Source organism: Sander vitreus, chromosome 2 (assembly GCF_031162955.1).
Source record: "Sander vitreus isolate 19-12246 chromosome 2, sanVit1, whole genome shotgun sequence".
Lineage (NCBI taxonomy): Eukaryota > Metazoa > Chordata > Actinopteri > Perciformes > Percidae > Sander > Sander vitreus.
In genome coordinates this window covers 28,493,366-28,517,875 of record NC_135856.1, presented here as the reverse complement: position 1 = coordinate 28,517,875, position 24,510 = coordinate 28,493,366, and the positions used below count along the sequence as shown (strand labels likewise).

The following is a 24,510-nucleotide window of genomic DNA, read 5'->3' as shown; positions in this document are numbered from 1 at the left end:
TGATCGGAAAGAGCAGAGTTTTATTATTAAAATGAAGCAGAATGATTAAATGCTTTGACAAACATGAATTTGTGACCTCTGATCCTCTCAGCCTCATGGACATTGCTCCTTTGATTAGCTTCTATAAGCTCCAGCTGGGACATGTCCGCTTCAAGCTGCAGCCAATCACATGTCACCTGAAGACATACAAGCAAGAGCTATTGTTGTTTAGTGAAGAGAGAAAGAGAGAGAGAGGGAGGGAGGGAGAGAGAGGGAGGGAGGGGGGGGGGAGCAGAGGCTTGCATGGTACACTGAAGCTGCGCTTTGGTTCTGCTTCCTCTTCTGGTTTCTATGATTGTGCATGCGTTGACTTTCAGTTGTGGTTATAGCTAAATGTCTTGTTCTTACTCTGCACTGTGTTAAATTCTGCTGCTAACTGTTGATCTGATTTGGGTTTTTCTTTCTTTCTTTAAAGATGGCACTTGCACTAGCATACATCTTGATTGCTGCCATTCCTGTCGCCTACTGCTACCCGACTTCCTTCCAGGACCTGAAGCAAAATAGCAGTAAGTATCACTTCACATGGGCTTTCATGATGAACAACTTTATATCTGTGAGGCCCTGCTCCTCAGACTTGTCAGCTCTCTCTGATTTTGTTGTGATCCCTCACAGCAAACCGAACCTCCATTAGGTTCCTGGCTGTAGGAGACTGGGGCGGAGTGCCTTATCCCCCCTACATCACCGCTGTGCAGAAGGCTACTGCTCGAGAAATGAGCAAAGTAGCAGAGCAGATGGGAGCTGACTTTGTTCTGGCCCTTGGCGATAACTTCTACTACAAAGGTGTGGACAGTGTGAATTCTCCTCGGTTTCAGGTCAGTGAAGTAAACTTAATCTCTTAAAAAAAAAAAAGAGAGAGTTTAACCTGATGTGAAAGCAACATTGACAAACCCTGGTTTCTGCTCTGAATCTGACAGGAAACTTTTGAGTCTGTGTACACGGCAAAGTCTCTCAAAGTCCCCTGGTATGTGATTGCTGGCAATCATGACCATGCAGGGAACGTCAAAGCCCAGATCGAGTACAGCACAAAATCTGACAGATGGTAAGAACCAGCTTAAATGTTTTCTAAACTTGAAACACCAGCAGTTTTTCAAAATTGCTAAGACATATTTCCAACCCAACTTTATCTCAAAACTGTAAACACAAAAACCAAATCTTCAATACCTTCACAAAACCTGACTCGACACCTCTAAACTACTTAACTTCAAACAATGGTCAACTTGTAGCTACAGAAACATGTTTGTGTAAAATGCTTCTTTTTTTTGATGGAGCATTAAGTTGACCCATGATTTGCTATCTGATGCTCACACATTTTTGTTAGAATATATTTAAAATGTAAATCAATGGTGCAGACTCCTTGTTTAGAATATCTTTTCAGTCCTATTCAGCAATACAAATGTTGCCAATATTTTACTGTATACAAATGTTATAAGATTTCAAATAGTAAATTCCCTAAACATGCAGCGTTTGGTAAATTTGAGTCAATACTGTGGAGGTGCTGCACAAAAATTTAAAGTGAAGGTTGCAGAGGTTGATATTGATGTCTGTATTTGTGTGAATGCTGATTCAGCTGTATTCACAGTATTGTTATCCGATTCTTTATTTCTACAACTTTCTTTGGTTGCCTCTAACTTCTGCATACGTTAAGCTAAAAAAACATTCAAATATCAAAGTGTTCAGCTCTTTAAGCACATGATGGGACTTCTTCAACATTTGTTCTGCTATTTATACTTTTTTAAATATTACTTTTTTTAATTATTTTTTTTTAATTTCAATTAAAGTCAATGAGAGCCGGCTTTAAATCCACTTCTACTTCAAAATGCTACTCCTACTTCATACTTTTACCTACAGACACCAATCAAACTTTAAACCATCCACAAAAACTTCAGCTATTGGGCTCTATCTCAGCAGTTTGATAACTTTAACAGTTTTTGTGAAAATTAAGTTTAAGTTTAGGGTTTTCTTTCAGGAAGCTTTCAATGGGTGTATTGCGTGACTTATAGTGGGTGATGTCATTGCTAGAGTACGGAACCTTAAAAAAAATCTTTTTAGTCCCTTCTCTATAACTTGCTCTCACGCCCACAATTTATCCTTGTCATACAACATGTATACATCATAATGTAGGTATGCTTGTCTACCTTCAGCCAATGTGCTCATTTAAGCAATAGGACTTATACATTTTGCTCGGTGAGCTTACAAATGACAACAGTTCCAAATCTTCCTCCATTCGTTGCCCATGTTAAACATCCTTGACATTTCCACGCAAAGGCACAGCTAACCACTTTTTTGAATCGCTGATATGCCCACATTTTTAAATTTTTCCACATACATTTTATATCAATACATTTCCAAAGGACTTGCGTTGCTGAAAATGAGGTCATTTCACTTATTTCACCTATAGTTTAGGCTGTCTGAGCCTTTCTTTCACAGGTCACTCTGTGTCCATTAATGCCAGCAGTGTGACACTGATTACAGAAGCATGACGCAGCATTTTCGCCAGACAGTCAAATTGCAACTACAGACAGTAATATGTCGCTCGTTTACCACCACTGTGCCACTGTTGTAACACCTACAACTTTCATACAATATGGCCATTATTCAACTTTTAAAGATGTATTAATTAAAACAATTATCACTTTTCCACATTTCTTACAACTTCACCTTCTTCTTACACATTTTAACCAGCAATCCACTTTAGCTTCAGCATTAGCTTTTAAAAAAAACTAATTATTCCACATCTTTTTTTACATTTAGTGATGTTATTCAACTTGTCAATGAAATTCATACTAATTAAAATCATTGCCACTTTTTGAACTATTCTCACTACTTCAACTACTTACAGATTTTAGCTATTAATCCAGTTTAGCTTTAGCAATTTAGCTATTCAGCATTCACACGCATTTTCTGCAGGAAATGCATTTTCTAGTTCATTTTCTTAGTCATTGGAAAATTAGTGAGAACACATTTTAAAATGAACACAAATTGTAGGTTTTGATGGGTGTATTGACAAGTTGAGAAGATGTCATTTTGTTTTCTTGAGGGCTTTGTGGTTTTGAGAAACTGAATGGAAGAATTTGCCAAAGCAATCGCGAAACTGCATCATTGAAGACAAAGTGTGAAAATGTGTTCAGCTTCTGCCGCCTGCACTTACCTGCATTTACCATTTGGCAACACAAAGTGCATCACAGTGCATTGGCTTTTAGGGAGTGAGAATATGTTTATTTCTACGCTGCTCTTCTGTTACCTCATTAGGAAATTTCCCTCTTACTACTACGAGCTGAACTTCCACATCCCCAACACCGGGAAAACCTTGACCATTATCATGCTCGACACCATACTGCTGTGTGGCAACTCTGACGACTTCTCGGATGAGAAGCCCAGAGGCCCCCTGCGTGCGGTGGATGCCAACCGTCAGCTGACGTGGCTGCAGGAGAGACTGGCCCGGTCCAAGGCAGACTTCCTGTTGTTGGCCGGACACTACCCTGTGTGGTCTGTGTCCGAACACGGGCCCACCGAGTGTCTCCTGCAGAAGCTTCATCCTCTGCTCCTTAAATACAAAGCCACAGCTTACTTCTGCGGCCATGACCACAATCTGCAGGTTGGTTCATGCTAAATGTAGTAGAGCTGGTCAAAGGGTAGCGTATAATTTTGTATTAACTTGTTTCAGTGTTGTGATCTATTTGGAAGCAAATTGTGCTTGATAAATATAATGGATGGACAGTAGCTTAAGGACGGTACATGAACCAATTATTTAATTAAGAAAATGATGGCATAGTAAGTTGATCTATTAATTGATCAGCATTTTTTTTTTTTTTTTTATTGGGTTGTATGGTTGTTGAAAAACAATAGATTGAAAACACTTTAATAAGGGTATGGACATTTCAAAAAGGGTAGGACCAGAAAATCATTTAGTTTCATCCTACTCCTTTTCGGACAAGAGTATTTATGTATTTTGCTTGTTTCTGCTTTTTTTTTTTTTTTTGTGTATGTTTTGAAATAATAAAACTATTCAAATGTAAATGATTGGTTTAAAATCTGAAAGGCTGCTTTTGCCTTCAATCCCATCTTGTCTTTGTCCCCCATACAGTACATTGAAGAGTCTGGTGTGGGCTACGTGGTGAGCGGTGCTGGAAACTTCCTGGATCCCGATATCACTCACTGGAACCAGGTACCCAAAGGTTCTGTGAAGTTCTTCACTGGCCAAGCTTCAACACTGGGAGGCTTCGTCCACGCTGAAGTCACAAAGGACAAGATGATCGTGACCTTTCTCCAGGCTAAAGGAACTTCTCTCTATCGCACTGTGCTCTCCCAAAGGAGCTTTGAGTAGACGAGCTCATCACAGGGGCATTCAAGTTTTTAATTGCAGACTACACAGTCTGCAGACATCAATGTAATTGCTGTTACTCTGTTTTTTAAAATGTCAAAGTAATTGTAATGCACATTTTAAAAAGAATCGACTAGTTTTACTTGTACATTTATTGTGATAGCGAATAAATGTGGTTTCTAACAAACATGCCTGTCTTGTGACTTGTGGTATAAGTTTGACTTGAAGCTTACAATGATTGCTTCAATCTGCTAAGTGTAGAACGGGTACAATCCCGTGTGTGCTGACTCTTTGAAATGTGGTTTATAGAAGTGCTTTGTGTATAATCTGTAAACGCAACTGAGAATGGATCTGCTTAGTCGGCTGTATTTCTGTATGGAAAGGAGAATTCAACATGAGGCTTGGGATAAATTCAGGTTCTCTAAGACATCAGTGTATTCACTTTTCTTTTGGTCTGGTACGTATGTCACAAGGAAGTGAAACGAAACACCTGGTAGCTACTCTTTTTCTTTCTTTTTTTTCTGAACTTGATCCATCTAACACTTGGTGCTAAATGTCTACATTTATTTGGGCCTACTTTGCTCACATGAGGAGTCGGGTGGGAATCTATAGTATCTACAGTAGCATAGCTCCCAGTATTGCTAATATGACTTGACAAACAGTAGCTGCTTTGTTATGATTATGATCAATCAGGTGACAATGAGCATATGAGAGAGGCTTGCAGTTATGTACATCTAAGCCATGAAATACATATCTATCTAAGCTTGCCTGCTAACCTTTTAGGTATATAAAATGTAGATGTTTTGTGTGTCTGGCAGATGCAAATAACTAGTTTGAGACAATTGCATGACTTTAATGTTCCAAATGAGGATTATTGTGCAAAACTATGGCTTACATTTTCCTTTTAGATTAGTTGCATGGATACCAGGCTGAGCCAACAGTTGCCCTTTTGCAAAATGACTCATTGCGGGGTTTTTTTACCCATTCACCTGTTTTGGCTTTCCCTAATTTTCTTATGCATTATGGAAAACTACATAAGAGCTGTATTTTGGAATTCGCTTCAAGGCGTGCATTTCCATTGCTTTCATTTGCAACATTCAAATTGTAAAAGTTTAAAATACAAAAACTATTGTAACACATTTGGATCCCATCACAAAATGATTAAATATACAGGCCATATAATGGTGTAATGCTAATCCTATTAGAAGCCCATGTGCAGAGTTCAAATACTGCCATGACATTGCTGCTGCTGAAGGATGGGAGAGGTCAAGACGTCCACAGTCGCTGATCTTTTGTCCCTCACAGAGAACCACCTGGCCTGCCAACAGAGGATTAGGCTGACAGACAGCCGATTGGCAGATAAACACAGCCAACTGATGACATCACATCATTAACCTGGGAGCAAAGCAGAACAGATGGGATTTTTCACCTCCTCCTGCAGAAAGTTGAATTGTTTAGCTTTGCTGCCTTTAATTTTCTTATCATGTAAGCAGGATTCTTTTTTTTATATCACCTCTTTTATTCTGCATCGATAAAAGAAATGTAGAAAAAAGTTGCATGAGAACTACTAACCAACACTGTATGTTGGTTAGTAGGTTCACAAATCCCCAAACAGGCCACGATGCTGTAATGTCTTATTGTATAATGTAATGAATGTCTTTTTCATGTCTTAACCAGTCTGGCTACTATAGGGTTACTGACTTTTTAACTGTTTTGTCATGATCCATTTAGGATGAGTTACAGTCCGCTGATGTTATGCATCGTCAAACTGAGCTGGAACTGAGAATTGAGTCAACGTCAATAAGAAATCGGCCGAGGGTAAGACGGTCACCTGAGGCTAAAGAACAGGTAAGGACCGCTTAACTCTGACTGCAGAGCAAAAGGAAGCCTCACGTTTGCACATCACGTCAGACAGATTAGACCAGGGGTGTCAAAGTCATTTTCATTAAGGGCCAGACTGGAAAAAGAGAATCACACCAAGGGCCAGACATGTACAGTTTATTGACGTGATTTAGTTACTGCATGCAACTTTTTTTTTTACATTTTGGTAATTTTTTTCCTCATTTTTGTTGTTCTTGTTCCAACTTTTTTGTGGCTTTTTCAGACATTTGTCACCTTTTTGTAAATTTTTTTGTTTAAATTCATAATTAAATCGGCTACAACCTATATTTTTTGCAATAACCACATATATACTGACAAAGCTGTCCGGCCTATAACTTTACTGTTTTGGTTGTTTTCCGTGAAAAAGCTTTAAACCCCACTGTACACTACCTGTAAAGTGCCAAATGGCAGACTGGCAAATTTAGCAACAAGATGGTAAACATACTGGGGTAATGTAGCAGATAAAGTGCCAGATATTTCCCCCAAGAGTTGGTAGAGACCAAAAACAGAGCTGAAAGAGAGTAAATATAGGGCTTATTCACCAGGTGGACACAAACACCACTTCAAATGAATGCTAATGTTTCTCAGCTGATTGTTAACAGTTTTTGCAGGCTTTTGGCAGTACCTCAGTCAGTAGGGAGTTAGTTTGGGAACCTGAGGGTCGCTGGTTCAAGTCCCGTACCAAAGTATGGTGGGGGACTGGTAGGTGGAGAGGTGCCAGTTCACCTCCTGGGCACTGCAAAGCTTGAGCAAGGCACCGAACCCCCAAATGCTGGGGCTGCCTTTCCATGGGCTGATAGTGAAGGCTACTAGAAGCACTTTTCCGGTGAGGGCTGAGTATTACTGCGCAGCTGCTAACTGAGCTTGAAGACGTAAATGTGACGTGTGCAACCTGTCTAAAGTTGTCTTCTGGTAGCTGTGCCAAGAGAAAACGTAGGTATATGTTAGGAGATAACATAGGCACAGGCTAATTATTGCTAACTAAAATGCTAGTTAACATTAGTTATTAAACTTAAACGGCTAATGTAAGTCCAAACTGCCTGCGAGCTTCTCCTGTACTATACGATAATTCCTCTACTATGCGACACAATCGTTAGCCTATTTTTACAAAAACGTCTACTACGGAGCCATAACGTGAGATACAAGGTAATGGAGCCTTTTATACATTGTCGTGTTTCTTTAGAAATAAACAATGGACAAATAAAGTCTTTAAACGTTTCAGATGTGAAGTTATTCGCTGTCAAAGTGACGTCAAAATGAATGGCAGTCAATGGAATGCTAATGGTATGTGAGTGCTTGTTAGCATCAAAATGGCGCCATATGAGGTACGCGTTGTGGAGAGAGGCTTACCCCCTTGGCAGTTCCCCCACTTTGACATCTCTCCATTAATGCATGTATAGGTACTGAGCATGTGTGTGTAATTCAGGCCTGTGTGTAATTTGTATAATAACAACAGAGTGAAAACATTGTAATTTCCCTTTGTGGGATTAATAAAGTATAAGTTATTATTATTATTATTATTATTATTATTATTATTATTATTATTATTATTATCCATCCATCCATCTTCATCCGCTTATCCGGGGTCGGGTCGCGGGGGTAGCAGCTCCAGCAGGGGACCCCAAACTTCCCTTTCCCGGGCCACATTAACCAGCTCCGACTGGGGGATCCCGAGGCGTTCCCAGGCCAGGTTAGAGATATAATCCCTCCACCTAGTCCTGGGTCTCCCCCGAGGCCTCCTCCCAGCTGGACGTGCCTGGAACACCTCCCTAGGGAGGCGCCCAGGGGGCATCCTTACCAGATGCCCGAACCACCTCAACTGGCTCCTTTCGACGCAAAGGAGCAGCGGCTCTACTCCGAGCTCCTCACGGATAACTGAGCTTCTCACCCTATCTCTAAGGGAGACGCCAGCTACCCTCCTGAGGAAACCCATTTCGGCCGCTTGTACCCTGGATCTTGTTCTTTCGGTCATGACCCAGCCTTCGTGACCATAGGTGAGGGTAGGAACAAAAACTGACCGGTAGATTGAGAGCTTTGCCTTCTGGCTCAGCTCTCTTTTCGTCACAACGGTGCGATAAATTGAATGTAATACCGCACCTGCTGTGCCGATTCTCCGACCAATCTCCCGCTCCATTGTCCCCTCACTCGCGAACAAGACCCCAAGGTACTTGAACTCCTTCACTTGGGGTAAGGACTCATTCCCTACCTGGAGAAGGCACTCCATCGGTTTCCTGCTGAGAACCATGGCCTCCGATTTAGAGGTGCTGATCCTCATCCCAGCGGCTTCACACTCGGCTGCGAACCGATCCAGTGAGTGCTGAAGGTCACAGGCCGATGATGCCATGCGATGATTATTATTATTATTATTTATAAAATGTGAACTATCATAAAATAGCTGCTAACGATCAGCATTTTCATACATGATATTTCAAAGCAACACGAGAAACCCAAAAGGTCAAATTACTGTAACTCTGCCCACATTGTAGAAACACCTGTCAAACTGAGTCAAACTGCACTGACAAAGAGGAACAAGTTCACATGTTTGAAACTTTCCCAGAGAAATATGCAGAACAAGGTACAGGATGGAGTTGACAGATACCGACACTGTAACCTAATGGGAGCCATGTTCCTACTGCAGCGGTTATTTGGTTTATTTGGTTTACCCTCTGTAACATATTCAGCTATCAATGTTACATTTCTTGAATTCTGTTGGTGCACTTATTCAGCACAACTGTACACTTTTTGTGACCGTTAGCTCTTTCAGCAGTTTTTCAGCAGTGGCCCAATCCTCAGTCACACAGGTGTAGATTCAGCTGAAATGTAGCTACATACAGTGGGGCAAAAAAGTATTTAGTCAGCCACCAATTGTGCAAGTTCTCCCACTTAAAAAGATGAGAGAGGCCTGTAATTTTCATCATAGGTACACTTCAACTATGAGAGACAAAATGAGAAAAACAAATCCAGAAAATCATATTGTAGGATTTTTAATGAATTTATTTGCAAATTCCTCGGGAAAATAAGTATTTGGTCACCTACAAAGAAGCAAGATTTCTGGCTCTCAAAGACCTGTAACTTCTTCTTTAAGAGGCTCCTCTGTCCTCCACTCATTACCTGTATTAATGGCACCTGTTTGAACTTGTTATCAGTATAAAAGACACCTGTCCAGAACCTCAAACAGACACACTCCAAACTTCACTATGGCCAAGACCAAAGAGCTGTCAAAGGACACCAGAAACAAAATTGTAGACCTGCACCAGGCTGGGAAGACTGAATCTGCAATAGGTAAGCAGCTTGGTGTGAAGAAATCAACTGTGGGAGAAATTATAAGAAAATGGAAGACATACAAGACTACTAATAATCTCCCTCGATCTGGGGCGCCACGCAAGATCTCACCCCGTGGGGTCAAAATGATCACAAGAACAGTGAGCAAAAATCCCAGAACCACACGGGGGACCTAGTGAATGGTGGGGAACCTGCAGAGAGTTGGGACCAAAGTAACAAAGGCTACCATCAGTAACACAGTGCCAGACGTGTCCCCCTGCTTAAGCCAGTACATGTCCAGGCCCGTCTGGAGTTTGCTAGAGAGTATTTGGATGATCCAGAAGAGGATTGAGAGAATGTCATATGGTCAGATGAAACCAAAATAGAACTTTTTGGTAAAAACTCAACTCGTCGTGTTTGGAGGGGAAAGAATGCTGAGTTGCATCCAAAGAACACCATACCTACTGTGAAGCATGGGGTGGAAACATCATGCTTTGGGGCTGTTTTTCTGCAAAGGGACCAGGACGACTGATCCGTGTAAAGGAAAGAATGAATGTATCGTGAGATGTTGAGTGAAAACCTCCTTCCATCAGCAAGGGCATTGAAGATGAAACGTGGCTGGGTCTTTCAGCATGACAATGATCCCAAACACACCGCCCGGGCAACAAAGGAGTGGCTTCGTAAGAAGCATTTCAAGGTCCTGGAGTGGCCTAACCAGTCTCCAGATCTCAACCCCATAGAAAATCTTTGGAGGGAGTTGAAAGTCCGTGTTGCCCAGCGACAGCCCCAAAACATCACTGCTCTAGAGTAGATCTGCATGGAGGAATGGGCCAAAATACCATCAACAGTGTGTGAAAACCTTGTGAAGACTTACAGAAAACGTTTGACCTCTGTCATTGCCAACAAAGGGTGTATAACAAAGTATTGAGATGAACTTTTGTTATTGACCAAATACTTATTTTCCACCATAATTTGCAAATAAATTCATTAAAAATCCTACAATGTGATTTTTTTTTTTTCTCATTTTGTCTCTCATAGTTGAAGTGTACGTATGATGAAAATTACAGGCCTCTCTCATCTTTTTAAGTGGGAGAACTTGCACAATCGGTGGCTGACTAAATACTTTTTTGCCCCACTGCAGTATGTATCCCACCTGCCAACAAATGTCCGAAACTGGAGCGCAGTAATCCTGCACTCACATGTTCCAGACAACAGCTAATCCTAAAATGTCTTTACACTCCATGTTAATGTGGTGTTTCTGTCTGACAGCTCAATATTTTTATTCCAATAATGTAGTGTAGGATTATGTGCAGGTACTATACGTCCAAAACTTTGCCTTAACTTTACTCAAATTAAAACGTTCACATCATTTACCAACACAGACACAATAAAAGGATCTTTCAACATCATCAACAACCCAGGAAAAACGATAGAAATGAAATAAATGTGTTGAGAAGGGTGATATAATTACCCATGTGGTTTAAGGGTTACACCATGGTTCTGGAACCTGGAATCATGTGTATCACTTCCTCACAGACTTACCTCCTTTATCAATTGGCTCCACCTTAACCTCTAACCCCCTCTGCACCACTTACACAGCTCCTGGGCATCTTCTGCAGTGTCAGTGTTGGAGTTTAGAGCACTAAGATCTCCTGCCTAAGGAAATAAGATTAGCACACCTTATATCTTCTTTCCTCAAGTCAGAACAAAAATATCCACATTTAAATAGATGCCTTTCATTTCTAACTTGTTGATACCCTTCAATAAACGTGGAAGCGTTGATTTATTTGAAACACTAAGTAACTTAGTAAACTAAGTAAGAACTAAATGGTAAGCAGAAGAATACATCTAATGTGATATTCTATTAAATTATATCTCCTATGTTTTATTAGGACAATGCACATTAATCAACATTTCTGAAAATGTGCCAGTGTTAGCCAGACGGCTGATTTTCAACTGTAGTCCCAGTTACCTAGCATGCATGTCTTTATGGTGGGAGGAATCCAGAGCACCCGGAGGAAACACACTCAAACACGGAGAGAACATGCAAACTCCACACAGAAAGGCCCTGCTCGGACCGGTGATCGCTGAGCCACCGTGCCGCATACACAGTCGTGTCTACATGCATGCACCCCACAACTTGTACCACTGCAACACCAGGGATGTTTTAACTGTACACCTGTGCATTTGTTTTCCCTTCAGGTTGTTGCAAACATCAGCTCTTGCCTATTAGATACAATACTTTGGATGTCTGTGCAGCACAGTGCTGCTGTCCCCTTTTTTCCCAGACCTACTCAACACTCGTCCCTCTTGAAACTCTTTAGTCTGTGCACACCTCAGCCTGCATCCAATGACTCCTGTCATACAGTCAGGATAATAATGTTCAGTTTCATGTTCGTTCACTCAGATTAGGCTGCTGCTGTCCGATTACCTAATTCCACAGGTCAAAAGTAATAAAGGAATGCTGTATTAAAGGATAAGCTGCTCATCTAATCTTCTCTCCCTAATCTCCATCCCTCACTGAATATAGGGACTCTGGGTTTAACAGATGGCTTGAACAATGTTAATTGAGAAAAGGTGCAATAATCTCCTTTTTAGTTATGGGCACAGAGTGAAGATGAAAGTTAATAATGAAAGAAATGAATACAAGTACAGATACTGACTGTGTCTGTGTGTGTGTAATGTCACAGACTATATATCTTAACAGTTGATCAGACTTGTGTAAATAATGCAGCTAGGTTAAGGCGATAATGTAGTATCTACAGTATGTCACACCTTTTACCAATTTAATATTATGTAATCACTTATTTCTGTATTTATTATGGCTATTTGCTGAAACAGAAAAGTGGAGATGATCATTCTAATTAATCTTACACATGCTGTCCTTAAAAGGCACAGTCACGTTAATGTGCTCACCTACACTAATTAAATTAACTTCACCCGATTAGTTAGTAGGCCGATCCTCCTAAGTGCCAGAAATACACATAGTATCAGAATAACATTGACACACAAAGTGTTTAGCAAACATTATCTTAGCGTACATCTACAGTACATATTCACCTTTATTTGTATATATTGTATTAAAATATATATGTGGAACACATTTGAGAATCACTCTGAAGATGAAAGACATTATTTTGGCTGGATCTGTCATTCACTGAAGTAAAAGACACACCCCTCTTTTTCACAGCCAAACATGAACTGATTATACATTTGAATTATTTGATGTTGAATATGGTCACAAGCTCCACATTACTCCATCTAAAGTTTGTCCAATGAAGTAAAGATGCAACATGAAAACAAATGTGACAGCATGGCCTGAAGTAAGAGGTGTGTGTGTGGAAGGAGAAGGTTAATAGTCATAATGCTAACTTGGCACAAATCCAGGGATAATGAACAAGTAAAGGCCTTCCCACTCAGTGTCCCAGGCTCTGATCCTGAGAAAATTCCATTTTTGCCTCAGGTAGACACATCAGTTACTCCGACAGAAGTAAATCTATTGATCAAAGTCTTAATGCATACTTTCCAAGTCTGTGCAGGCCATATGACGTTGCTGAATTCGTGACATGTTACACATTTTACTAAATAGATTGGGGTAAAATGTTGTTTCAGAGGTGAAAACATGGAGCTAAAGCACTCAACTAAAGAAAATCAAAGTGCACAAAGGGATAAGAAAAAGAGAGAGGAAACCATGTTTAGCAGATATACACTGTAAATGAAAACTGTCTTGGATCCTTTGTGTTGCCTCATGCATCACTCTCCTTCGGGATTGGATGACTGTAGGACGGGCTGTGGACGCTGTGGGAGTTGGGAAAAATTGAAGGTATGTATGGGATGACGGCCATCAGAGGGCTGGAATCCGGGCTTTCATTTGGGGGAGTCATGGGGATGATGATGTCATCCTGGTCCCACACGTGGAAGGCATTTGGGTGGGAGTGACTGAGGACAGGTGGCAAGTGCAGAGGGGTGACTCCCTTCGCTCTCTCTTGCTCTTTTTTCAGGTCCTCATCGAGTGGGCCCAGCAAACAGTCTGTGGAAGGACAGAAATGGGAGATTGAGAATTGTATTACATAATTATTATTCCCACATCTTTGCAACGGTCTTGTTTATACACCACACATATTAGCTGTTAGGGCTACACGATGTGAGGAAAATATGCGATAACATTGTTGAATATCGTGATAACGATATTACTTGCGATAGATAAACAGATATTGAGGTGTACTCACTTCTGCCTCTCTGTTTTTTCAGTATTCTGCTAAAATACAACAAATTGCTTGTTGAATTTAAAACAAAAGAAAGAAATCATTTCCAACCTTCTTTTATTTAAGAAATTGAACACTGAATTTAATATAAAAGACACCACTAAAAAAAGAACAGTTACATTTTAAAGTATACGTTTACTCATATTTACTTTCGACCAACACAAAAAAATCTGTGCGTGTATGTCGCAGCCTTTGCGATGTGTTTATTGCGCCAGTTGATATTGATATTGCGATGACGATTAAACTATATATATTGTGCAGCCCTAGTAGCTGTTGCTGAAAAGTTTGCTCCAGTACTTACATGTATGAGCTCCAAGAAACATTACTTGGAAAAGATTTAGTTATTTCAGCCTTCACGTTTTTCACAGAAATATTTGTTTTAAAAAACACACACACACACACACACAGTGATTCTACGTGTGTATTAAATTTAGAGTCTTGTGTTGAATGTTGAAGTGCATCAGCCCTGTTATTTTTCTAATTCAGCCAGAGTACAGTCTTAGACATCTACTGATCCTGTCTAAGTTGTAGACATACCCTGGTGGAGCAAATCAAACAAACACCTTCAAATCTGTTTAAAGACTGTTTACTTTTGCGTCACTAGCTCCAAACTATACCAGCATATGTGTTGTACACTGTCATGCACTATCAACCTTGAATTGATGTATGAGGATAGACAGCACAAGATGACAGACGTATATAAAGATCAAGGGGAATTCTGGTAAACTAATAGTAACATGAGACAGCTACCTCTATTAGACTTGAGTACCTGTTATATCCAGCATGAGGTCTTTGATGAGGTGACCCACGATAGCATAAGCAACACCAACTACGACCAGAGCAGCCACCACAAGGTAGAGGACTGATTTAGGAAGCTGGATGAGGTCCCTGGAAGGAGGCTTGTACTCCGTGTACAGAGGCTCCCCATTTTGAACAGAGAACTGGAATGGAAGTCCGCCTTTGTTTGTGTAGTTAAAGTTGTCCATATTCCCAGAGTAGGAGCTTCCACGTCCTCCAAGGAGTTGTAGTTATTTTATTATATTCAAATTGAAAGGTTACCCAATTCAATCATCCACTTGCTGAGGTGTCACTGCCTAAAATGCAGAGAGGCAAAGTCTAAAATAAAAAAAAAAATGTATATTATATTGTTAAAATAACTTTAACACAGAGCAGATGAAAGCCACTTAAACAACATGAAAATAGGCCATCAGTGAATAAATCCACCCACCTGTCAAGACCAAGTTTTTGCAGCTTCCAGATTAAACGTGTGGATCTTTGCAGTTCTGATTCACCAACATGTTTTCTACACAGTGGTTATTATTAGTACCATAATGTTATCATCAGGCCAACCTCCACAGACATCAGGTCATTTAAGACAGCCTCTGTGCCTCTCTGCTGTGTCCCCTCTGCAGAAATAATCCAGACTGTGGGCGGTGACACAGAGAGACAGAGATAGAGGAAGGGAGGGATTACACTTCCAATCACAGCAACGATCAATCAGTCCCTCATCCCATCCCACACACAGATTACTTAATCCACAGTGAGGGCTTTCTCACCCGTAATTCTCTCTCTCTCTCTCTCTCTCTCTCTCTCTCTCTCACACACACACACACACACACACACACACACACACACACACACACACACACACAAAGAAAAAAAACTCCATCTTTGATAAGAAATTCTAAATTGTTTTGAGGTCATCAAATAAAAATAAAAATAGACTTTCCTGACTGTAAACAAGGAAGACTAGAAACGTCCCACTTCCACATTTGTCTGTCATAGGCTACTCACTACTGTAATATCTGTTTTAATTGTAAAAAGCTGATACATTTGGGTTTCTGTTGAATTGGTGGTAAATGCCTACAATTTTGAGGTAACTATTTCCATTTTCTGCTTACATTACTTTGCATCTAAATTACCCCATCTAATCCTGCAATATTGATTACATTTAATTTAAATAAAACACTCTCAAAGGGACGATCACAGAGTTGCATAATGAGCAATTTAGTTTTGATCGTAATGAGTACTTTTGCAGTGCTAACGTTACTGTCATAGAAATAAAACGAAATTGAATATTATTTCTATGGTTAACGTTACTTTACTTCTTCCACGGCTGCTAACCAGGTCAAGGTCAAAACATATCTATATTTTAGCAATAGATGGTATTGGAACGAAACCACGTGACAAATAGTAGCTAGCGAGATCAAGATACAGGACATTAGCTAGCACTTAGCAGCAAACTGAGTTAGCTAGCTAGTGAGCGCAGTTAGCTAACGGCCTGGCTACGCGCCAAATAGCTAGCTATATGTTGGTGAAGGAAACATATGCATTTGTTTGCAACGTACTACAATTAGGTTACATAACTGTATTCCTTCTGTGGTTTGCAAGTGTGAAGCTAAAGGTAATATATTTTACAGTCAATAGGGGTTAAGGTGTTAGCTAATATTAGCTGAAACTGCTAGCTAGCTCGCTAATTGAGAATTGAGCCACATTATACTCACATACTGTTCCTAACGTTATTTGTGTATATTTAACAGGTGCTTTTTTGTTTTTGTTTTATTCAACTTAGATTTATTCCTGGAGTCAAAAAAAGCAACATGGATTTTTTCTTTGACGACCTACCATCCACCTCACAGTCCACTCCCAAGAGCGGACATGAAGATTCACAGCTGGTAATTACAGGTTATCATAGCGAGAGAGAGAGAGAGAGAGAGAGAGAGAAAGAGATTTTTAAAAAAAGAAAAGAAAAAAGGGACATTAACTTGTGGAAGCACAATACTCCTAAACAAAAAGCCAAACAACATTGTTAGTTCAGTTTTCCTATTTTTCGGATCTGTGAAATCATACTTGTACAGTAAATGATTACTGTCGGCCACCTGATGGTGATGGAAAAGTTGTATTTTCATTGTCCTTGACAATACAGACAGAAGACATGGACCCAGATTCATCAAGAGGGAAGTTTTCAAACACAAGCATGACTGAGACTCAAGGGCAGCACACCTGGTACTGCATTTCCTATACAGTCTATTCCATTCACTGAAGTGATAGGAGCTACTTTTTCCTCTATTGTTCCTCAATGAATAAGACATTTAGGAATACATCCACATTCAACCTGCATGCATGTCTGTTGTAGCTCCAATATAGATGACATCAGCAGGAGAGTACAGGAACTGGTGGAAAAGATAAACGACAACCGCACCAGTGACCAGAAAGTGATGGACAGCTTCCAGGAGAAGTTAGTGCAGAAGGTACAAAGCTTATTTTGTATACCACGAATGTTCATCTGGTCAGTGGACAGATTTTTGTTTTACTCACATTTAATTCCCTAGGTGACAGAGATGTGTCGGCAGATGAAGGAGCACATGTACACGGTCTATGAAGAGAACAGTAATGAGATGCAGGTGAAGCTGCAGGTGTTGTCCGAGGTGCTGGAGAGCTGCACTAAGCTCAACAGTGAGCTAATAGAGGCCAACCAGGCGCTGGCAAGTCTCAGAGGGGGCCTGGCCATTAACCAGACATCAGAACCCTGATAAACTAGCTACTGTTCTGATGTCCATATTATATTCAAAGTAGTTAGTGTTCTTTTGTTTATGTTGAGTATTCAGAATAGTTGACTTGAATAGGATTACTAGTTTTGGTTTCCTCTTTGTTCTTCCTCCTTTTTCAAGAATAGACAGTAGACTGTGCCTAGGTTTATAGGGCAGTTAGTTCAAGTTACAGCTCGTGATTGCAGTCTAAGAAAACAAAAACTGAATCCATGTTTTGTATGTATGTTCAATTCCAGCATCTGTTGATTTAATAAATACAAGTACAACAAGAACAAAATAAACCATGTTATTTTGCTCTCAGGTGTTTAACATTTTACACCAAAACTTAAATGAATCAGCACAGATACAGTTATTCAGACCTACAGTAACTAACATATGGTAACGTAAAATGACAACAGAAGAGAATTGAATTTGAATTGGGCTGTATCAAGGGATCTGTACATACAGAATCTCGGCTACACTCATATTTCCACTCATTCAAAGCCATTTATTTACATATTCAATTATCACAAAATAAACCAACATATAATGCCACAACATTTACATGCGCCCTGCATAGTCAGTATGTGAAGTAGGTTTTAGGCATCCTAACTACAAATGTCATCCCAGTTGGAAGCAATGCTTAGTTAGGTTGACCTTACATATTCACCAAAGATAGCGAACAGAGGCAGTAATAGACGGCTCATATCACTAGTTTGAAAACATATAAATGTAATGAGCTATTTGAGAGTCATCCCACCAGCCAATGCTCATAATGTGAGACAGATTAAGTGCACTTTATGTTTCTATACACATGAGTTTGCCCAATGGCAAACAGGTAGCACAGCACTGATCCACATCAAGTCCATTTCAACCTTTACTTTCCAACAGTGAAAGACTGCAGTCCAGTGATGGCTCTGCCCAGGATCAAGGCATGGATGTCGTGAGTTCCTATAAACAACAATGACATTTTACATCATGAACAAGGTGTTTTCACATGAAAAGATACTTCATTTGCAGTAAGAATCACTGTATTCCTTTGAAATGTATGTGGTATTTTCCAAACCATACTCTTTTAAAAAGTCCTCTTTAGGTATGAGAAAGAATACACATTTGAAGTTTTTTTTACAGTAATTTGGCTAAATTCAAAAAAAATTTATTCATTTAAAAAAAAAATGTGTTTGAAGTTGATTTTAAGTGGACAGAGCATTCTGAAAAATCTATCGCTTAATCAACCTGTAATAATCTATACACTGCTGACCTCTGGTGGTAGATTTACATAATTGCAGCTACAGTTTGCAATCATTTCCACTACAAACCTGCCTTCTGTTGGTAGTTTTAAAAATGCAGAAGAAGACTAAATGTATCCACAGGTGTGTGTGCCTACCCTCGTAGGTGTTGACGGCCTCCAGGTTCATGACGTGACGGATTATGTGGTACTCATCTGCGATGCCATTTCCTCCCAGCATGTCTCTGGCTTGTCTGGCAATATCCAAAGCCTTGCCACAGCTATTCCTCTTTAGCATGGAGATCATGTCTGGTGCTGCTCTATTAGGATAAGAATACCCACACAATAAAAATGGAAAAGTTTTCTTTTTTTCTTAGTAGAAGACAGGACTAACAGAAGCCAAAACAAACGTGAATGAAATTCTAAGACAGAAAGAGGAGACTCACTTCTTCTGATCAATAAGTCTTCCCAGGGTCAGACATGACTGCAGCCCAAGGGTGATCTCTGTCAGCATGTCAGCCATTTTCTTCTGCATCAGCTGGTTCCTGGCCAGTGGCACCCCAAACTGGATTCTGATTGGAGGGTAGAAAGACATGAAAATCCATCCTAAAAAAAAGCTGAGGCTGGCCTAACACAAGGAGACAATCTAGATGGTAATGTCAACACTTTTTTCACTGGAGTTGGATTTTGTTATGTCTGTAAGATCACACACACACACACACACACACACACACACACACACACACACACACACACACACACACACACACACACACACACACACACACACACACACACACACACACACACACACACACACACACACACACACACACACACACACACACAGTACCTGTCCAGTGTGTACTGCCGTGCGGCATGGAAGCAAAATTCAGCAGCTCCCAGAGCTCCCCATGCAATGCCATACCGGGCGTTGTTCAGACAGCCAAAAGGACCCTGGTCACAAAGGTCAACAACAACAGCAATGTTAGATATGAGCAGGCAGTAACATAGCTGTTGTAATATTTAAGTAAAATGTATTTGGTTTTGTTGGGGTTGAACTTGATCTAAGGGAGCAGCCACTTACAGCCAGACCAGAGACGTTGGGCAGCAGGTTCTCCTGGGGAACTTCCACTTCGTCCATCAGGATCATGCCGGTGGCTGATGCCCTCAGTGAGAACTTGCCCTCAATCTTGGGGGTGGCCAACCCCTTCATGCCACGCTCCAAGATGAAACCTCGCACCTTACCATCGTCACACTTGGCCCACACCACTGCAATGTCTGCCACGGGGGAATTTGTGATCCTATCAGAGGAAGGAAAGTGAGGAACAAGAAAAACATTAACTGCATGATTACACGTTTAAGTCATTCCCAAAGGACTTGACGCTTGGTACGGACCCAAGTTTCATTTAAAGTTTGCAGTTTTCTATCACTAAGCTACCCCAAAAGAAAGGAGCAGGCTTTGTCAACATGTGGGATGTACTGCATCCGTTAGGACTTTATACATACAAACTGGCTGCATTGTAGTAAAAGTTCTTTTCACGTCATTTATCACCAGACCTCCATGTGTCCTTCATTTTAGTCCACAGTAGTAGGCAGTAAACAGAGGAGTGTACATTTTAAAACTACCTTAAGTCCAAAACTAAAGGCGACACTGGGACAGAATATTTCCCTATTCTTTGCAGCAGCAGAGTAAAATATGACTTTCAAATGGTAAGTAGTAATGTTTATTTTGTAGCTATAATTCATTATTTAAATTTTAGTTTTCCACAGTATATCAGATTTTTTTCACACCAACTAGCCTAGACCAAACGACTTATACTGTGCCTTCTAAGGCTGGCCACACACTGGCTGCGTGGCGTGAGCGTGGCGTGAGCATGTCGTGTCAGTTGCGTGGCGTTTCTTTACACACCAGAATCGTGTCTGACGTGGCGCTGCTGCTGCTAGCCTTGTCTGTACACATGTATGTTTCCCATTGATAAAATATATATCTGCATTTATGTCAAAACTCAAAATGTCATTTATTAAATGTATTTGTGTCAAAATGACATATAAACATTTTTCGTATTTCTATTTTGCCTGGAAACTCTTCCAACACGCTTGCGTGTCGTGTGAAAAATAGGCGTCGGTCCTATTTCTAGCATGTACGCATTTTAGGTGTGGTCCGCGCCTAAATGCCTGTGTGTGTCACACAGGCAGTGTGTAAGCTCTAACCTGTTAACATGGGAGCCGAAATAAAAATGGACACACCTCGCAGCTGACACGCTCATCTTACGCAGCCAGTGTGCAGCCGGCCTTAAGGCCTTTTTATGCTTCTGTGTAGAATCGACAGCGTACCCCCGCAGACCCCTCTGCGTCTACGCTGGACCCTACGCCGTAGCCTGACTGCACCTCTCGAAAAATACACGTCGCAGCAATGCACGTCGCTCGGCCGTGGCTTGGTAGCGTTGCATTTCCCCTGACTCATTTCCTGGTTCTCCTTCTCCATAAACAACATCAAATCAAGGAGAGGGTTAACTTTTCCTGCTACAGATTTCCCACCTTGGTCAGAAAACACAGGGGAGACACTTTGTTTCTCTCACTATGACTCTAGAGTCGCTACTCGCTCCGGAGCTAATCAGCGTCACTCTCTCACTTCTCCCTCGCTCTATCACCCACTCCCCACACACACACACGCTGGCTCGACGCACAAGTATAAACATCAGGGGTCTTATTTATAAACGTAGCGTACGCACAAAACGGGGCTGAAAATGTGCGTACGCCACTTCCCACGCAAAGGTTGTGATTTATAAAAAACAAATTTGACGGGAGAATGTGCGGTCCTCCACGCAAACTCTGACCCATGCGTACGCACATTTTGGAGACAAAATAGGAATTGGCGACACAGATGGTGAGGTGGTGAACTGAAGTCAGACTGCAGAAAGTAAATGGGAAAAACGATTACTCATAATATTTTCAAGTATTGATATGCCTCACGCACATTTTTTCACTCTATATCATCCACGTTACCATGAAGATTAAATCCAGCAGTGTTATTTGCGCTTGTACTTAGTGATACTTGTTCCATAAACACCTCCAACTCAAATCTTTAATAAAAATGTGTTCTTAATGTTTAATCGGCGCTGTCTCGCCGTCACATTGTCCGCTACGGAGCGCATGCAGGAGGTGGGGATAGCCCGACTGCATGGAATACAGGATAGCATAAAATACCCTAGCATTAGATAATGGCAGAACACAGTGTAAATAACTAAATATCTATCTTTAAAACTGTGCATATATCATCAAATGTCAAAGTCTGGAAATACAGCCGTTAAGCTCTCGCGCAATTGTTACACTTAATGTCCTCATTATCGGTCCTAACTTTAATACTGTTCGTGACAAAACCTGCATGAAGAAAAGTGTGTTTGCCTATTAGACTTTCTTTCGTCTTCAAATTGTATCTCGGGGTGGGGGATACCACTAGTTGATGCTGTGTTGGCAAGGTGTTAATCACAAATTGTTGTAAACAAATACTGTGGTGAACCCGTGCGCAATGCTGCATGATGGCACTGCTGGCACTGCAGGAGGACTACGCTAATGGGAGAATCAGGAGAAAAAGAGACTTCAGGGACCATGACGATGACTGGCTAATATGCCGATTTAGATTCCCTAAAGCTGAGCTCTTGGATCCATGTATTGAATTGGGTCCAGTAGGGCAACGCGCCGGAACCGTCCCAAATACAGTCTATTCCACAGACAGACACAGACACTCTGGAGGCAACCGGCTGTTTCCAGAGGGAAATGTCAGACAGCTAAATGTTTTTTTTTTTTATAAATATTATATATAACCTTCAACTTTATCACTAAGGCTTGTTTGGATATAATATATAGTTCTGTGAAATCTTATTATATAGGTCTGGTATATCGAAGCTGTCCCCGAGTGCCGTAATGCCTGCCGTTTCGGACGTATTTTTAATACATGTAGTTATAGATCAGGTTTCCCTACACTGTGCAAGAACAGGCCGAAATTATAATTCAATTTGCAGCAATTCCTGAACTGTCTGTCTGAGAAGTTTTTTGCTTTTTCTCCGCCAGTCATCATGATTCGGTCTAACAACTGCCAGTGTCATTCATATACTGATCAGCATTCACGAGGTGCTTTGCATTGACTATTTATGGTTAAAAATGGGCGTGTACAGGGCGGGATAAGAGGCGGATTCAAGTACGCACACTTGTAGGTAATCTCTGATTTATAAAGGGAACTTTGCTTACAGGTGTGTGTACGCACGGTTTTATAAAATCTGACTTTTTTTTGGCGTATGCCATTTTGGGCTTTTGGGGCGTACGTACACTTATAGTAAGGATCCTACGCACGGTTTTATAAATGAGACCCCAGGCCACTTACGTAGGCTACGGCAAAGCTCTGCGTGGAGCCTCCGCAGAACCATAAAACAAGCTTAAAGCACAAATCGTTGTCCAGGACTAGCATTAATATTTTCATGTTTGTTCCATTTCAGGTCAATAGAGAGCTTTGACAAAACACTCCTTATCAGGAAAACCAGTGCTTCTTGTATGTGTCTGTCTACCTACCAGGTCTTGGCTCCACTGACGGTGAAGGTACTACTGGATGGGTTGTATTTGGCCTTGGTCTCCATACTGCCGGGATCACTGCCGTGGTTAGGCTCTGTCAAGCCAAAGCAGCCTAGGATTTCTCCCCGAGCTGCGAGACAAATGAAAAACATGAGGGACACTCTTGAAACTGCCCTTTGCCATTTTTAAAATGTCATGTACATTTGCAGAAAATGTCACTCTCACCAAGCCGCGGCAGGTACTTCTCCTTTTGGGCCTCAGTGCCGTAAGCATTGATAGGGTGCATGACCAGTGAAGATTGGACACTCATGACCGACCGATACCCGCTGTCCACTCTCTCAACCTCTCTGGCAATCAAGCCGTACGCCACGTAACTCGTGCCTGCACAGCCGTACCCTGCAGGGTAAATAAAACAGCGTAATGCACTACAAGTAATCATCATCCGAACCTATAGAAAACACATTTTAAGATCTTCGAAATACTTCAGAACTAACATATTGTCCTAAGACAAAAGGCTTACATACTGTAGGCCAAAATGATGATAATGTAGTTTTGTTTCCGTTTACCTTTAATAGTTGGGCCTAAGACGCCCAACTCTCCCATCTCTGAGACAATCTCCCGGTGGAAATCTGTGGGATGGTGCACGTTGGGAAAATAGGAACTTGCAGTCAAATATTTATCAGAAAATAATAAACACTTTTTGCACACCTAACTTAACCAAAACGTTGCAACTTGAGAAGTAAATTAGTAAAAAGCCAAAACTGCCTAAAAGACATTAGAATTTGTATAGACAACAACGAAGTTCAGCTTCTATGAGCTTGACATAAGTTCGTCCATATAGTTGAACACGGACATAATTCCTCTGTACGCTACGATCGTGCATGTATGATTTGCTTACGTTCATGTCTGTTGGCCATGAGGATGCGGGGCATGAGTTTTTCCTGGCAGTAGTCGCGGAAAGAGTCCCGGATCATGATCTCCTCCTCGGTCAGCTGGCCCTCCAGATTCAGTGCATCCCGCCAGTTGAAGGCCACCTTGGCTAAGGGTCAAAACATGTACACACACACACACACACACACATGTCACAGTGGTTATGTCACTGTGACATGTGACAACAGAACGTGTGAAGGAATCTGGAGAGATCAGGTTCAACGTATCAAAACTTCACTTACGTTCCTTCGTTGGCTTTTTATTGTCTTCAGCATCTAAAGGAAGAAGAATAAAAGTGTTGAGTCTTGTAGATTACACATCATCTTAACAACATATCTGTTTCACCTGCTGTGAGATTTTTTGTTTAGTTTTTTAACTTTTTGGACAGAAGCGAAAAGTGTTTCCTACATCAAGCGAGATATTTCCCTCAAGACTGTCACTCCAAACTTTATCCAATCATTTATTTCTATATATTTAAAGAATTTA

At 40.9% G+C, this 24,510-nt stretch overlaps 4 protein-coding genes across 5 annotated transcripts in view; 2 read left to right on the top strand and 2 right to left on the bottom strand.

The window, feature by feature from the left end:
* Positions 1-312: 312 nt before the first annotated feature.
* acp5a (acid phosphatase 5a, tartrate resistant) lies at positions 313-4,547 on the top strand. The gene is made up of 5 exons (XM_078264438.1): positions 313-545; positions 652-851; positions 954-1,078; positions 3,289-3,634; positions 4,124-4,547. The coding sequence occupies exons 1-5, from the start codon at positions 455-457 to the stop codon at positions 4,361-4,363; spliced, it is 1,002 nt and encodes a 333-aa protein (XP_078120564.1). The 5' UTR covers positions 313-454; the 3' UTR covers positions 4,364-4,547.
* A 7,999-nt stretch (positions 4,548-12,546) lies between these two features.
* On the bottom strand, positions 12,547-17,178 carry LOC144526834 (uncharacterized). The gene is made up of 4 exons (XM_078264520.1): positions 17,086-17,178; positions 14,996-15,191; positions 14,537-14,861; positions 12,547-13,532 (listed from the first exon to the last, which is right to left on the bottom strand). The coding sequence occupies exons 3-4, from the start codon at positions 14,751-14,753 to the stop codon at positions 13,249-13,251; spliced, it is 501 nt and encodes a 166-aa protein (XP_078120646.1). The 5' UTR covers positions 14,754-14,861; positions 14,996-15,191; positions 17,086-17,178; the 3' UTR covers positions 12,547-13,248.
* Positions 16,360-17,767, top strand: syce2 (synaptonemal complex central element protein 2). Its single transcript, XM_078264533.1, has 4 exons — positions 16,360-16,442; positions 16,694-16,773; positions 16,904-17,018; positions 17,100-17,767. The coding sequence occupies exons 1-4, from the start codon at positions 16,368-16,370 to the stop codon at positions 17,298-17,300; spliced, it is 471 nt and encodes a 156-aa protein (XP_078120659.1). The 5' UTR covers positions 16,360-16,367; the 3' UTR covers positions 17,301-17,767.
* Positions 17,768-17,784: 17 nt separating this feature from the next.
* The window catches only part of LOC144526824 (glutaryl-CoA dehydrogenase, mitochondrial-like), a 10,965-nt gene continuing 4,239 nt past the window's right edge, over positions 17,785-24,510 (bottom strand). For both annotated transcript variants that reach the window (XM_078264507.1, XM_078264496.1), the window contains exons 3-12: positions 24,267-24,299; positions 23,993-24,133; positions 23,661-23,723; positions 23,320-23,490; positions 23,095-23,224; positions 19,613-19,829; positions 19,379-19,482; positions 18,972-19,097; positions 18,685-18,845; positions 17,785-18,248 (exon numbers count right to left, since the gene is read on the bottom strand). In XM_078264507.1, coding sequence (XP_078120633.1) covers positions 18,175-18,248; positions 18,685-18,845; positions 18,972-19,097; positions 19,379-19,482; positions 19,613-19,829; positions 23,095-23,224; positions 23,320-23,490; positions 23,661-23,723; positions 23,993-24,133; positions 24,267-24,299 — 1,220 coding nt within the window. In that variant the 3' untranslated portion in view covers positions 17,785-18,174. The remainder of the gene's footprint in view (positions 18,249-18,684; positions 18,846-18,971; positions 19,098-19,378; positions 19,483-19,612; positions 19,830-23,094; positions 23,225-23,319; positions 23,491-23,660; positions 23,724-23,992; positions 24,134-24,266; positions 24,300-24,510) is intronic.